General features: G+C 36.5%; 1 protein-coding gene across 4 annotated transcripts in view; it reads right to left on the reverse strand.

Moving 5' to 3' along the window:
- Positions 1–4,189: 4,189 nt before the first annotated feature.
- SPART (spartin) overlaps positions 4,190–15,087 on the reverse strand; it is a 37,388-nt gene continuing 26,490 nt past the window's right edge. For all 4 annotated transcript variants that reach the window (XM_054446424.2, XM_054446426.2, XM_054446423.2 and 1 more), the window contains 4 exons: positions 14,853–15,047; positions 12,946–13,104; positions 12,772–12,862; positions 4,190–5,226 (listed from right to left, as the gene is read on the reverse strand). In XM_054446424.2, coding sequence (XP_054302399.1) covers positions 4,959–5,226; positions 12,772–12,862; positions 12,946–13,104; positions 14,853–15,047 — 713 coding nt within the window. In that variant the 3' untranslated portion in view covers positions 4,190–4,958. The remainder of the gene's footprint in view (positions 5,227–12,771; positions 12,863–12,945; positions 13,105–14,852; positions 15,048–15,087) is intronic.

Genomic DNA, 15,087 nt, shown 5'->3' on the forward strand with positions numbered 1-15,087 from the left:
GGACTACAGGCACACACCATCATGCCCGTCTAAATATTTTTGTGTATTTTTAGTAGAGATGGGGTGTCACCGTATTGCTCAGGCTGGTCTTGAACTCCTGACCTTGTGATCCACCCGCTTCTGCCTCCCAAAGTGCTGGGATTACAGGCATGAGCCACTGCACCCGGCCCAGAGGATTTCTTAAAAAGATCTGTTAGCAGGATCTCACTGTGGGAAATTAAGAGCAAAGGCAAGCAGAAAACAGGTTTGTCAACAACTACAGAAACCACAGATTTGTGTTTCTGGCAGAGATAAAGGAACTGAATTTACCCTCCTGCCCGAAACAACTAAAAAACTAAGAGGAACAAAAAAAGAACATTGAACATCAGGCAATAAGGGACAATGATCACCAAGAGATGAGACACAAATGAGGCAAGCTCCCAAATTGGCCTGGGCCTGCCAGGGTACAAAGCAGAAAGGGAGAAAACAGGCAGAGGCTGGTGGTTGCCCTAAGTTGAGGAAACAGAGTTTCTCTAAGAGTCTAGAGAGAACAAGGCAGCTAGACTTTGCAGGGCAAATATTGGAGGGGAGAGCTGCGCAGGTGTTCCCACACCAAACTGAGGGTTGGGCTGCTATTTCTTGTGACCCAGTAACAACATGTAGATGAACTAGGGAGGAAGAGAGTTTTTATTTCTGGAACCAGTTACAGGGAGAAGGCCTGGAAATTATAACCAGACCAACTCAAAATTACAAAGTTTTCCAGACCTTATAATACCGTCTAAGCTATATGTCTATGTGTAAGTGTGCATTCATCTATAGACATGTGGTTAACTTCTTATAATCTACAACTAAGGTCTTGAGTCCTGAAGACCTTCCTCTGGAGCCTCAGTAAATTTACTTAATCTAAATGGGTCCAGGTGCTAGGGTGATTACCCTTGTCTCCTGCTAAATCAGGGAGGTTTGGGGATTCCTTTAGACCCCCAATAAACTTGTTTAATCCTAAACGGGTCCAGCTAAGAATTCCTTTTTTTTGTCATGCTTTAAGGCCTAGTTCTTGGTGGGCTTTTGTTACATTCGAGCCTTTGTATAAGGGCCTTGGTTTTTTTAGCTTTTAGTTTTTAACTTAGCCACTCAGTCAGTACTGAAACAGTTGTTATGGAGGCCTGAGAGACCTGGCCTGCCACAAGGTACACTCTGCAGCAGAATACTGATGAATGCACACACATGGTGAAGCAAGTACTCAGGCTGGGGAAAGAACCATCACAAAGGATTAGAGGGGAAATCCTTACAGTTTACAGAGGTAGCAATAATACCTGCTACCACCCACCAGAATGGAAAACCTCTGAATTCACAGGGCATCAGGTACACAGAGGATTTTGATTTAGGAGTGGAAAAAAACACTAGCCCTAACAAGTTTAAAAGAAAGATCCAAAAGTATCCAACTGGTTCTAAGTAACTTAATCCCCTCCCAAGACAAAGCTCGACAATATTTATAGGAACACAAAACATCCAGTACCCAATAAGGTAAAATTCACAATGTCCAACAATATCTTTAGTCTCGTTATGTTGCCCAGGCTGGTCTCAAACTCCTGGACTCGAGAGATCCACCCAACCTCAGCCTCCCAAAGTGTTGGGATTACAGGTGTGTACCTCTGCACCCAATGTAACATTGTTTTCTTAAGGTATGTTAGAACTCACCTGTAAGTCCATCTGGGGCTGATGTTTCTTTGTGGGAAGATTTTAAACTTCTTATGGAACTTGTTTAATCAGCCAAAATACTCTTAAAGAATTTGGTCAAGGGAACTGAGCCTCTTGCCCTAACAATCAGTAGGACTTACTAATTTACAATGATGACAGTGTGGGACTGGCACAGGAACAAAAGAAATGACAGATGGAACAAACGTCTGAGCCCAGAAACACTCATACTTGATATATAGAGAAAGACCTGTGGGAAACTACTGAAGAAAAGAGCTATTCAATAAATGGGGGTTAAATAACTGATTATATCTACGGGGCAGGGGAGGAGGGGAGGAATTAGATACCTTACATCTTGCACACATATACACAATTCTCAGTAAACACCTAAACATGAGAAGCAAAATTGTCAGCAGTGACAACAGGCAAATTTTACAGTAGAGGGAAATGAATGGCAAATGAACATGAAAAATTACTGATCTAAGGTCAGGAAAGGAGGTCAGGAAAACACAAATTATGAGATACTTTTTTATATATGCTACATTAACAATAAAAACATTGCAAAGGCAAGTACTACTCAAGAAAATATCATCATTTTGGAAAATGCCTGGCATTATTTTGCAAACCTTGACAAGCCAACAACTCCACTCTTATGTATAAAGTCTCTTGCATATGTGTACTAGGGGACAGTCAAGGATGTTTTGAGTGTACTGTTTCTACCAACAAAAACTAAAAACAAATGTCAACTGATAGGAAAATGAACACTTAAATTGTGGTATACTCACACAGAATACTATAGAGCAAGTAAACCATCCGTGCGTATAAGCACAAGAATGAATTTTAAACATAAACTCAAAAAAGCAAGTTGAGTAAGACTTCACATTCAGACACTATATGTAGAAAGCTTCAAAAAATGAAACAGTATGTTTGCAGAATATACATGTGTGATTAAAAAACGGCAAGGAACAATAAAAAATGACGTGGGGAAAGAGGTAAGAAAATAGGAAGAACATACATATATATAATTGGCAGCTTTCCATGTCTTTATTTAGGTGTGATGAGTTTTTAAGTGTTAATTGTTATTCATCATACAAGTAATATACAATTTTATCTATGTATCAATCATTACACAATATAAAAAAAATCTTTAGAAGATGCCTATCTCCTAATGATTCAGTGAATGGTGGGAATGGTGGGAAAAGTCCATTTTCTATAGTCTAAGGCAGCACACTTTTTCTGCAAAGGGCCAGAGAGCGAATAAGTTAGGCTTGTGGACCATATAGTCTCTGATGCAACTACTCAACTCTCACGTTGAACTAGACAGCAGCCACAGCCAATATGTAAACAAATGGGTACAGCTATGCTCCAATAAAATTTTATTTATGAAAACAGGTGGCCATCTGGATTTAGCCCATGGAGGATATTTGCTGACCTCTGGTCAAAGCTAACTGTTTAAAGTTTATATTCCATTATTTGCCATTCGATTTCTTTTTAAATTTTTTTTTATTTTTATGGGTACATGGTAGGTGTATGTATTTATGGGATACATGAGATATTTTGATACGGGTATGCGATTTATAATAATTACATCAGGGTGCATCTACTGCTTCAAGCATTCATTTGTGTTACAAACGTCTCAATTACACTCTTTTATTTTTAAATGTATAAAAAGTTATTGTTGACTGTAGTCACCCTGTTGGGCTATCAAATACTACAACTAATTCGTTCTAACTAACTATATTTTCGTACCCATTAATCAATCTCACTTCCCTCCCCATCCCTTCAATGCCTCCCAGCCTGTGGTAACCATCATTCTACTCTCTTATCTCCTTAAGTTCGATTATTGTAATTTTTAGCTCCCACAAATGAGAATATATGAAGTGCCATTCCATTTCTTAAACTTAAACAAAGCATAGACTGTCTGTAAACTATTTACCACTTCACTTTTATTTCCATTTTAACAACTAGTACATTATCCTTGGCCTTAGGAAAAGCCTCCATCAGTTCTATGTGTTCCCAAAATATAAGCCCATGTGATAATGAGGTCAGGCAATTCAGAGTTTTTTAATTCATAAAGTACATTCTTCAGACAGCTTCAAATAATGTCTAATTAAGTAGCCACTAGAAGATCAGAAATTGTTAGAATGGACTACAGCTATGAAAACTAATATCAATCTCTTAAATTCAGTAAACAAAAATAAAATACCATTAGGTATTTAGTTACATAGTTTTTTAGCCTATGTAAGTAAATAGGGCTGTGAATAGTCTGCCTTCTGCCAAAGTGGACACCATAATGCCTATCCACCATGGATTACGCCTAAGGTTTTCATATTCTTTACCCTGATTATGAATAGAACCTTTCCTTTTTAATAACTTGTCTTTTAATATAAATTCCAATGACCGAATCCCAGAATAAAAATGTTTAGCATTAGTAAACTCAATTCTGTTTATTTTTATTTTTATTTTTTACAAGTTTTAACCTTTTGGAAAAACAGAAGCAGATACGACAAAATAATTTCTTGAAGTACTTTTTTAATCCAATTAAGCTGATAATAATCACTTCGAATTTTAATACAATACAATCATGTTCCCAAATTTCCTAGGCTCGTAACAATACAGTCTCAATACAAAAGACGTAATAATCTATTTTTATTCATTTTAAATCAAAAAGACCATTCCATTTCCTAACAAACAGGTAAGTTACAAAAGTAGTCCATTTTACTTTTCATCAGTCTTTCCCTGTTTTGAACAAGTCTTTTTGAGAATTCTTAGTTTAGGATTAGTTTTTGTTTAGCTTACACACTGAAAATTTTGAGAAGCATCTAAAAAAATCCACAATTAGTGCAAAAAGAGGGGACAATACTTTTAAGTCATTCCTTCTATAAAAAGAATTAAGGTTACTAAATGCCAAGTTTTAAGCAAATACATAGTTTCCTATTTGCTTTCTGAAAGACAGCAGATATAAAAATAGTTCAATATTAGGTTTAATAAGGTTTGAACAACACATGTATTATTAGCTTTATTTTACCTGCAAAAATATTTTAGCTACACTTGGAAAAAAATAAACTTGAGAATATAACTTCACATTTCTAAGGCCAGATGCAAGAATATTTATTCTTCTCCTTTTAAATAGAAGACATGCCATAAAATTTATGAAAGTTAATTTGTAGGAATGAATACATTTAAAAAATTCTGGTTAATCTGTGAGGAATTCCACATTTGCCTATTTAGCAAAATTTCATCCATTTCATAAGGTTTTGGTATAGGTGATTCCCAGCACTTCATCATTTATCTTTCTTCTTTGCCTCCTTTACTTCCTTCGTCTGCTCATCCTTCTCCCCTCTCACGTTGACATTTGCTGCTCCTTCTTGATTTTCCCTCTGAGAATTATCAACTATCTGATAGTCCTCAAGGAGAGTGTGTCCTGTTTGTGTTGCAGTTTTCTTCACCATTGCTTTGATACCAATGTTGTTAATATTGTAGGCAGTTACTCCGACATTGACCGCAGAATCCACCGCATGGTGGGTAGCTTCTCCTGCATTATATCCGTATCTTTAAAAGAAAGATTACAGGACATACAATGAAACGATAAATATAAAATAAGCTCTTCTGAATTAGTATTAAGTAAGTCAAATGATTACTGTGTTACCCCTGAAAGCAAAATTAGAGCTTAGGTTTCAATTTAATTAATAACTTAAAACACAGTAGAGAATGAAATCACACTCTGTGACAAAACAGTATTTTCTCCTTTAGTAAAAACAGTGTGTGAAAATAAACTCAGACTAACTGAGAATGATGTAATAAAGACTGTCAAGTAAAAATAAAAGTGTAAATTATAATATAGGTCATTAATCAGTCATTATTTCTTTTTTTAATCCTCCCTTTCTAGAAATATGAGGGAAAATATTCACAGAAGCAACTAATCTGGAGTCACGTAAGTGGTTTCAAGTTCTACCTTAACCAGACTTTGGCTACATCTTTTAATTATGGGAATTTGAGTTAATCTTTAAACAGAGATTCCATGGCTTTCTCCCCTGCATCCCACCCTGCTGCACACTCACTGCCTCCTTGCTGTTCCTTGAGCCCACCAAGCACTCAAAGGCCTTAGGACCTTTGTACTGGCTGCTCTCTGCTTGGACTTCCCATAGCTCTCTGCCTCACCTTCTTCAAGTTGGCTCAACTATAATCTTCTCATTATGTAACCTGTTTAAATTAAATTGCCTTTTTCCACATGCCCACCTCCACCTCTTGACAATCGATTCCCCTTTAAACTGCTTTTTTTCTCCTATAACTTACCACTTTCTACATACTATAGAACTTATTAATTATCACTGTTCATGTCTTGCTTGTCTCACTAGAATATAAACCCTACTGGAGAGGAGAATCTTAGCTTTGTCCTTTAACATATCCTAAACATTGAGAATAGTGCCTGATATTCAATGAACATTCACTGAATGAATGAAATCAGTAATTCCTGCCCTATCTGCCTCAGAGTTTTTTGAGCATCAAATGCATAGCAAGTGCTTGGGAAATTATAAAGCATATACAAAAGAAGTTATTATTGATAATAATAACATCTGCATTTAATACTATTTCTATGATAAAATACATTTTGAGGTCCTATACAAGCACACCAAAACACATTTCCCTACTGTTTTGTTTTACTCTTTACCCCATTTTGGTAACAGGCTTTTAAAGCTTTTCTTGTCCACAGATTTCTCCAAATAGAGGACTGTTTAAACAACAAACAAAACAAAGAGGCAAAAGTTTACATTTTCTCCAGGACACAGTGAAGTTTCCTAGATGCTTTGTGACCTATATCTGGATATCTTATATAACACTAGATCTGCCTTTTGAATTAACAAGTCCTCTATTACTAAATAGCCTGGCCTAGAACTGGTTTGTGATCCCACCGGCTTGTTTGTGCTTGGCTTTTTTAACCCCAGTGTGAAATAATCTTACAGTGCCCCTAAATGATGATTCTATTCTGCCCTTTGCCTAATGTTAATAATTATATTAGAGCTAGCACATGGCAGAGCCTAGTCTGTCAAACCTTCCAAGTCTGTACTACTCTTAACTGGGGGCCTTCTCACCAGTCAACAGACAGAAAAGCTTCCTACAACTGCTTCGGACAGTCCCTGTTATGCACCCCTCAGCATTCCACAGGATTTGCTGATGATGCAGGAGATGCACCATTGCTGATGGTGCCTTCTCATTGTCAACCAAGCCCCAGTCACAAATACTACTGTCAGGTGGTAATGGCTGTGTCTATACAAAAAGAAAGAGGTTATCAGCAGTTTCAGCACTGAAAAACAGTGACCGTAACTCTTGGTGGAGCCGGTTTCCCTGAGGGCTTATTTTTCCAGGACCATGTGAGCTACAATGAAGTGACACCATAACTTAACATAACTCACAACATAACTCACCGTCATGTTTTCAAGTATAGGAAATCCTCCATATTCACAAACTTCCACTTTTGAGAATTTGGAATTTTCCCTATTCCACTGATACAGTTTGATACCTCCAACTGCACTCATATTTCTGTATGTAACACAATTCTAAAAACTACATTGTCTTTAATAATGTATTAAAAATGAATTTGTTTTGGCACCTTGTTAATTTTGTCTGTTTTTCTATGCTATCTCCAATGTCAGTAGCAATTCCTATTAATTTGGGAAAAAAAGAAAAACCAGAATATTCAGAAAACTAGATTCTAATGCCAACTATGCCAGTAACTAGCCATATGACCTTGGTCAAGTTTCTACCTCTTCGCATATCATCAACTTTCTCTTCTTTATCTCAAAAAAACAATGTATATGTGTGAAAGCAGTTTTAAAATTCTAAAATACTAAACATGTATTTTTAAATATACTATAAAACGGCTTTTCATCAGTTGTATTTATTTTTTAATATATCCTCAACTATCACTCCTGCTTTCCAATATGCCTTAGAGCTAGTTTTCCTAATAGGCATCTATTCTTCTCTTCATAAATAACTGTTTAGTCCTTTTCTTCAGATTCAAACTATACTGCTATAAACTCCTAGAAAGCATATGTCTGGCAGGAAGTTAAATTTATTTTTGATCTCTTATTTTTAAACAAATTTACTTTAATTAGAGCTCATTAAGTTGGATTTTATATACTAACATTACCAATTGAAAAATAATAAAAAATGAATATGAAGTAGGCCTAAATAAGTCAATGAGATTCAAAACTACAATTGAACCAGATTTTTCTGAAATCTCTCCAATGTTTTCAGTTATACAAAACTGGTTTTGGGTAATATGACACCTGTCACTGAAGTTACCCCTTCATCCAGTGCAAATTTAGGAGGAATTTTAACTAAATTTCACTAAAACAAATAAACCAGCTACACTTAATTATAGCATAGTACCAAAAACCATAAAACAGTAAATTTTCTACAGGAAAAAAAGTCTGTTATTAAGCTTATGTTCCACAAATATATATTCAAAGAAAATATTGCTGGGGAAAATAAAAATAGATCTAACTATCAAAGCTATATTATTATTCTTTAAACACTTTAAAGTGGAATAAAAGAAGCTTAAAGGTGAAACTTAAGCTTCATATGTAGCAGAATGATGAATTACTGAATAGGTACTATACCTCAATTAAGTGTAGCAGGTTTAAAGTTACTTATTGTTTTTCATTATTCCTGTATGTCGTCACATCCCCAAATATAAGACAAAAGTATTAATGTAACTGACAAAAATAAACTGAATCTTAATGAATAGTTTTTATGCATTTACCTAAAAATTTTAAGAGTATAGTTATTTAATCCTCTGTACTGGCTTATCCACCTGAAATCAGATAAGGAAATTTATATAATACATTTGGTTTTCTCCCAAGCATAAAATTAAAGGACATTTAAAATAACTATTTTGGAGAGCAATCGCTTATCACAGGCAATTAAGAACACAAATTTCCCTTATTATACTACCGTCAGTTCAATTTGAATACTCCACCAATGGTCATTCTATCAAATACTTTTTGATAGTAAATTTAAATACAGAAGAGTGTAAATAAACCTAAGTGTATGTAAACAAATAAGAACAAAATTAAACAAAGGTACAACAAGCTTTTCCATTTCTTCAGTTCTATCACTAAGTTATTACTGGTTCAATACTTTCAGTTTCTTCTCTTAAAACACATTTTCTACTTTGGGCCAGATTAGCTCCAAAGGTGAGAAACAGTATTACTTAGATAAAATCTTTTATTCCCCACTGCCTCTCCCATCCTTCTAAATTTCTAATAGCAGAAACTAAATTACTGCTAAGACTGAATCATCCTCATAGTTAGAAATACAAAGCTACTTAACTAAATTCTCACTTACCTGGTTTTTATTTAAATTCCATGAATCTTTGGAAGAAAGGATAAAAAGAATAGCAATAATACCATAATAGAAATAAATGAGCTGAGAATCACTGTTAAAAATATGCTATTTATCATATTAAGTTCTCATTAAGGACCAGAAGTGCAAAATCTACATTAAAATCCAGTATTTCCTAGTTATGTGAATCCCAAACGTTTAATAAGCTAATTGTAGTTAGGTAAGTTTTTTTTTTTTTTTTTTAATTAGAGTAGGCCATGAAACAAACCCAACAAAGCACTTCCTATTTTCTAATATGATAATCTAAAAATAATTCATTTTGGCCTAAAAGGCATTTCTGAATTTCTCCTGTTCTTGCTACAAATAAACTATTTTTCTAATTATGACTGATCCAAAGTAACCTCAGAGCCATAAAACAATGAATGAATATTAGAGTTCAGTGCCACAGGTGACAAGAAGTGAGTTGGAAGACTTCAGTTTCATATTTCTATCAGAAGAATTTGAGATCTATTGTATGTTTTATCTCTCAACTCTTTTGGTAAAACTGACACTCTGGCCAGGTGTGGTGGCTCATGCCTGTAATCCCAGCACTTTGGGAGGCCGAGGTGGGCGGATCACGAAATCAGGAGATCAAGACCATCCTGGCTAACACAGTGAAACCCCGCCTCTACTAAAAATACAAAAAATTAGCCGGGCATGGTGGCGGATACCTGTAGTCCCAGCTACTAGGGAGGCTGAGGCAGCAGAATGGCATGAACCTGGGAGGCGGAGCTTGCAGTGAGCCAAGATTGTGCCACTGCACTCCAGCCTGGGCGACAGAGCAAGACTCTGTCTCAAAAAAAAACAAAAAACAAAAAACAAAACTGACTCTCCAAAATGATATGCCATATTGCTTTGATTTGATTCAGAGGTATGTATGCCCCAGTATGTAAACTAGTTCAGCCACTTTTGGGAGATTTCTCAAAAAACTTAAAATGGAATTACCATTTGATACCCAAAAGAAAATAAATTGTTCTATCAAAAAGACACATGCACTCACATGTTCACTGCACTATTCACAACAGCAAAGACATGGAATCAACCTAGGTGCCCATCAAGAGTGGACTGCACAAAGAAAACATGCTACATATATACCATGGAATACTACACAGCCCTAAAAAAAGAATGAAATCATATCCTTTGCAGCAACATGGATGCAGCTGGAGGCCATTATTCCAAGCAAATTAATGCAGGAACAGAAAACCACATGTTCTCACTTATAAATGGGAAATAAACACTGGATACTCATGGACATAAAGATGACAACAACAGATACTGGGGACTACTAGGTGGGGGAGGGAGGAGGGGAGTGTGAGCTAAAAGACCATGTATTGGGTACTATGCTTACTACCTGGGTGATGGGATCATTTGTACCCCAAACCTCAGCATCACACAACAAATTCTAAGTAACAAGCCTGCACATGTACCCTTTAATCTATAATAATAGTTGAAATTATAAAAAAAGTAAAAATAAAGCAATTCCTATTTCCTATCTTAAAACAAACAAATGTATACATGCCCCAGACAGAGCAGATCGAACCAATTAAGGGTGGAAATTAAATTAGCACTGTAGAGCACAGGTTCTGATGACAGAAACACTTGGTTTATATCCCAGCTCTACTACTCACTAGGAGAGTAATCTTTAACAAGGTATTTAACTTTACATTTCGGTTTCCTCACATCTGCAAAATGGAGATAACAGTGTTGAAAATTAATACGTAGGAAAAGCAATGATCACAGTGCCTGATACAAAAGTATGAACTCAACTAAATGCTGTCAGTAAGTGGATAATTAACATAAATAACCAAGAGTTGTGAATACTATTAATATTGCTCTTCTTTTTTCTAAATAAACAGTAAGATCCAAACTAATTCAAGGCTAAGAAAGCAACTCAGGTCCTTCATATTAGATTTATTTTTTAGACCTTGATTCTTCTAGTATTGTATAAAGAAAGCAGAGTCAGGTAGAAAGAGTAAGGAGCTAAAAGCCAGAAGACCTTGCTTTACTCTCACCTTCAATACCACTTGTCATAAATTTGTTATATAGTTGCTGCTTCAGCATTTATTTTTAGGCCTGACATAAGTGGCTTGAAACCTAGTTGTATCCCACCACCTTTGGCCTAGTTAAAACTTCCCCCTCCCCATGTGGTTGTCTGCAGTACAGTATACTTGTTTCTCATCTCACTGACTCAAAACCCAACACACCCCCACAGCTGCTGACCATGAGAAAATCCAATGGTCAACACTAGAGTCATGTAAAACTAGAGTCATGTAAATGTTCCCCTCTTCACACTTGTTTTCTTTAAACTAGTCAATCCACAGGCCCCACTGGAAAGCCAAAGGAAGAACACCCACAGACTTTTGTAAAGGCAGTCACACAAAACGCCTCTCCATTGCTCGTGCTCCCTGTTCACCCACTCTCGCCCCACCCACTGGTTGAGCACTCTGCTATCTCCAGACTTCCTGTTGGCCCTCGTGCGTACCCCTCTTCTCTCAAGGGTCTGCGAGTAATAAAAAGTTTCTGTTATTTCGTGTGTTTGGTTGTGCTGCCTTCTCTGTGTGTCACCTGACCAACACATGCAAACCTCGCTCTCCTCCTAGTCAGGGTCTCCTAGAGAGTAGCTATCTTAGTAGGAATAAACTGGACACAGGTCAGAAAAGAGCCACAAGGGCATCTGCCATAAACAAGTTCCCTGAGAGAGGGACACCTGGTCATTGGTGTGCCAGGATAAAGAAGTATCCTGTGAAAGGCACACTGAAAACATCCATGAGCTTTTTTCCTCTTGAGCCACAACACAGCAGGACTAGAATTTATAGCCACTCTCCAGAGACAGACCTTAAGGCCAAATGAGAAAGCAATCCTAACACTAATCAGGTGAGTTTGTGCAAATCATTAATTTCTGTTTGTCCATTTCTTAATATATGAAATTGAAGATATACCATCTACCCATTCCAATACAAATGTACAGTGGTAATCAGAGTCAAGTAAGATATGACATAATTTTTAACAGTCTGTATATACTGAGTGGGCTAATATTAACATGGGGTATAAGAGTTTAATTATAATTCAAGTTTTTTCAGGCAGATACTACCCATCAAAAACATGTAGTCAGTTAATAAGGTATATAGAAATTCCAGGCTTTTAAAAAAATTAAACTTATTCTTCACAGTAACGATGAACAAATGTTTATAACGATTAGTAATATAAAGCAAAGTGACAAGAATTCTGTTATTATACTAGAAATACTATTCTTCTCCCTATTTAAGAAAAGCAGTGAGTGAAAAAAATTATTTTATCAGATACTTAATAAAAATATCTTTACCGTCACGGATTTTTACGAATGCTATAAGAGATTTAGTTGGCCAGGCGTGGTGGCTGACGCCTGTAATCCCAGCACTTTGGGAGGCTGAGGCAGGCAGATCACCTGAGGTCAGGAGTTTGAGACCAGCCTGGCTAATGTGGTGAAACTCCATTTCTACTAAAAAAAAAAAAAAAAAAAAAAAATTAGCCGAGCATAGTGGCATATGCCTGTAATCCCAGCTACTCGGGAGTCTGAGACAGGAGAAATGCCTGAACCTGGGAGGCGGAGGTTGCAGTGAGCCGAGATCTCGCCATTGCACTCCAGCTTGGGCAACAAGAGAAACTCCCTCTCAGAAAAACAACAACAACAACAAAACAGAGATTTAGTCATTAAAATAAAATTCAACTTACTTGTATCTGACAGTTTGTACAGTTTCTGCTGAAACATTGTTAACGATGCATTTAGCTGCACATTCCAATCCTTGCCAGACAGTTGAAAATCCTGTAAAAATAATATTTAAAACAATGTAAATCTAGTCCAAAGCAAACGGACCTTCATAGTCAAAATTCTGGGCCCTTTGTTACCTTGAACACTACTTGCTGCTACAACCATAGCACCATCCAGAGGAGATTTCCCATCTTTGTCTTTTTTAAGAGATTCTGGAACAAGTTTGCTTCCATGCTTCTTGACATGTGGAGCTAGTTCTTTTCCAACGCAATTTGCTACAGTGCAAACTCCATCGACTAATATGACCATAAAAAAAAGAAAACTTAGGAAAAATATATTATTCCCTTGATTTTTACCACTCATCTTGCAACATTCTTAAATGAACATCTAAATTGTTTTACTATATAATGTTACAATTTCTTCTTAAGGATATGAAGCTTAGAGAGGAGGTCTCACTATGTTGCCCAGGCTGGCCTTGACTTATACTCCTGGGCTCAAGTGATCCTCCTGCCTCTGCCTCCTGAGTAGCTGGGACTACAGGCATGCAGCATAGACTGGCTATTTTTTAAATGAAAGCTTTTGTTTGCTTTAAAGCTCTGCTTGCAGAGCCTACTGATGTTTATAACCTTGCCTCTCAGATATACATGTTCTTGCACTTCTGCTTGAGAAAACCAGCCACCTTTTTTATCTGACTGTTGCAATGCAAGATTGGTTGGTACTTTTAGCTTATTCCAGCTTAGTGTACTCATATTTTTCTATTGATAAATATCTCAGTTATCTCGGTGAAATAAGAGTAAAGTGTTTAATTCTATAAAAGTAAACAATCCAAAATCTGATTCAAAAAATACTAAATACCAAAAAAGATAATTGTACTAAATTTAATGGTAATCCATTAAGGTCCTATCTACCCACCTCAAAACACCAAATTTCAGTGCTGTGATTCCCTAAGAGCAAGGAGTTAGAAGTATATTGTTTGGGAAGGTTGGCACCAGAATCACTAAGTCAGCTTTTCTCAAACAACAGATCCCTCCCTCTTGACCCTCAACTGCTAAGCAGTAAACTGCTCTCCTTGAAAGAATGTGTCATTCCCTTAGAAGGATTCAAGGATTCACATCCAGTCATGCTGCATAATGATGTTTTGGTCATTTCACATTTCATGGTCTCATTAGATTATAATGGAGCTGATTAAGTCCCACTGCCTAATAACATCACAGCCACCATAACATCATAGTGCAAGTACTTTGTTTTTAAAATAAATTTAGTGTGGCCCAAGTGTACAGTAATGTCCTAGGCCTTCACATTCACTCACCACTCACTCAGTAACTCACTCAGAGCAACTTCCAGTCCTGCAAGTGACACTTCTGGTAAGTGCTCGCTACAGGTTTTATGCCATTTTTTATATTTTATATACTGCACTCCTACTGTACCTTTTCTATGTTTAGATGTGTTTAAATACACAAATACTTACCATTGTGTTACAATTTCCTATAGTATTCAGTACAGTCACATGCTGTATAGGTTTGTAGCTTAGGAGCAATAGGCTATATCATACAGCCTAGGTGTGGAGTGGCAACGTTTATTAGGTTTGTGTGAGTACACGCTATGATGTTCACACAATGATGAAATCACCTAATGACACATTTCTTAGAACTTACCCCCTCGTTAAACAATACATGACTTTACATTCAGAACTCTTTTTCAAAGATACACACATTCTCCTCTCCAACACATCAAAACAACCCTTTAACCAGTTTCTCAAACTTTAATGTGCAAATAACAATCACCTAGGGATCTTGTGAAAATGCAGATTCTGAATCAGTAGGTGTGTCTGTCCCTAAAATTCTGCATTTCTAAGGATTCCAGATAGGACAATGTGATGTTGCTGGTCCGCAGGTCTCACTATGAATAACAAAGAGAAACTGTTTTTTCCTAATTCTTGATTCTTGAGATTAAACCATCTAAATGAACGTGCAGATTAACCCTGGATTAAGACATTATTTTAAATATAACTTTAAAGAAGTAAAGTTATCTAGAATTACTTTACCCAGGAACTGACTGACTTTTGCTGCTCCTCCTGTAGCTTGCTTCGCTATATAAAGTCCCTTGGTGACAGCTGGACTAACTTCCACGGGTTTTTCTTCTGGTTGAATCCGCTCTCGGAGTTTAGAAGCACCTTTCTGGATTGCTTTGCCAGTAAACTCAGCACCTTTGACTAAACCCCAACTCACCCAGGAAGCACCTTTTTAAAAGAAAATTTAAAATTGCACAATATTAGGGCT

This window comes from Pongo pygmaeus, chromosome 14 (genome assembly GCF_028885625.2).
Source record: "Pongo pygmaeus isolate AG05252 chromosome 14, NHGRI_mPonPyg2-v2.0_pri, whole genome shotgun sequence".
In the NCBI taxonomy this organism is placed as follows: Eukaryota; Metazoa; Chordata; class Mammalia; order Primates; family Hominidae; genus Pongo; species Pongo pygmaeus.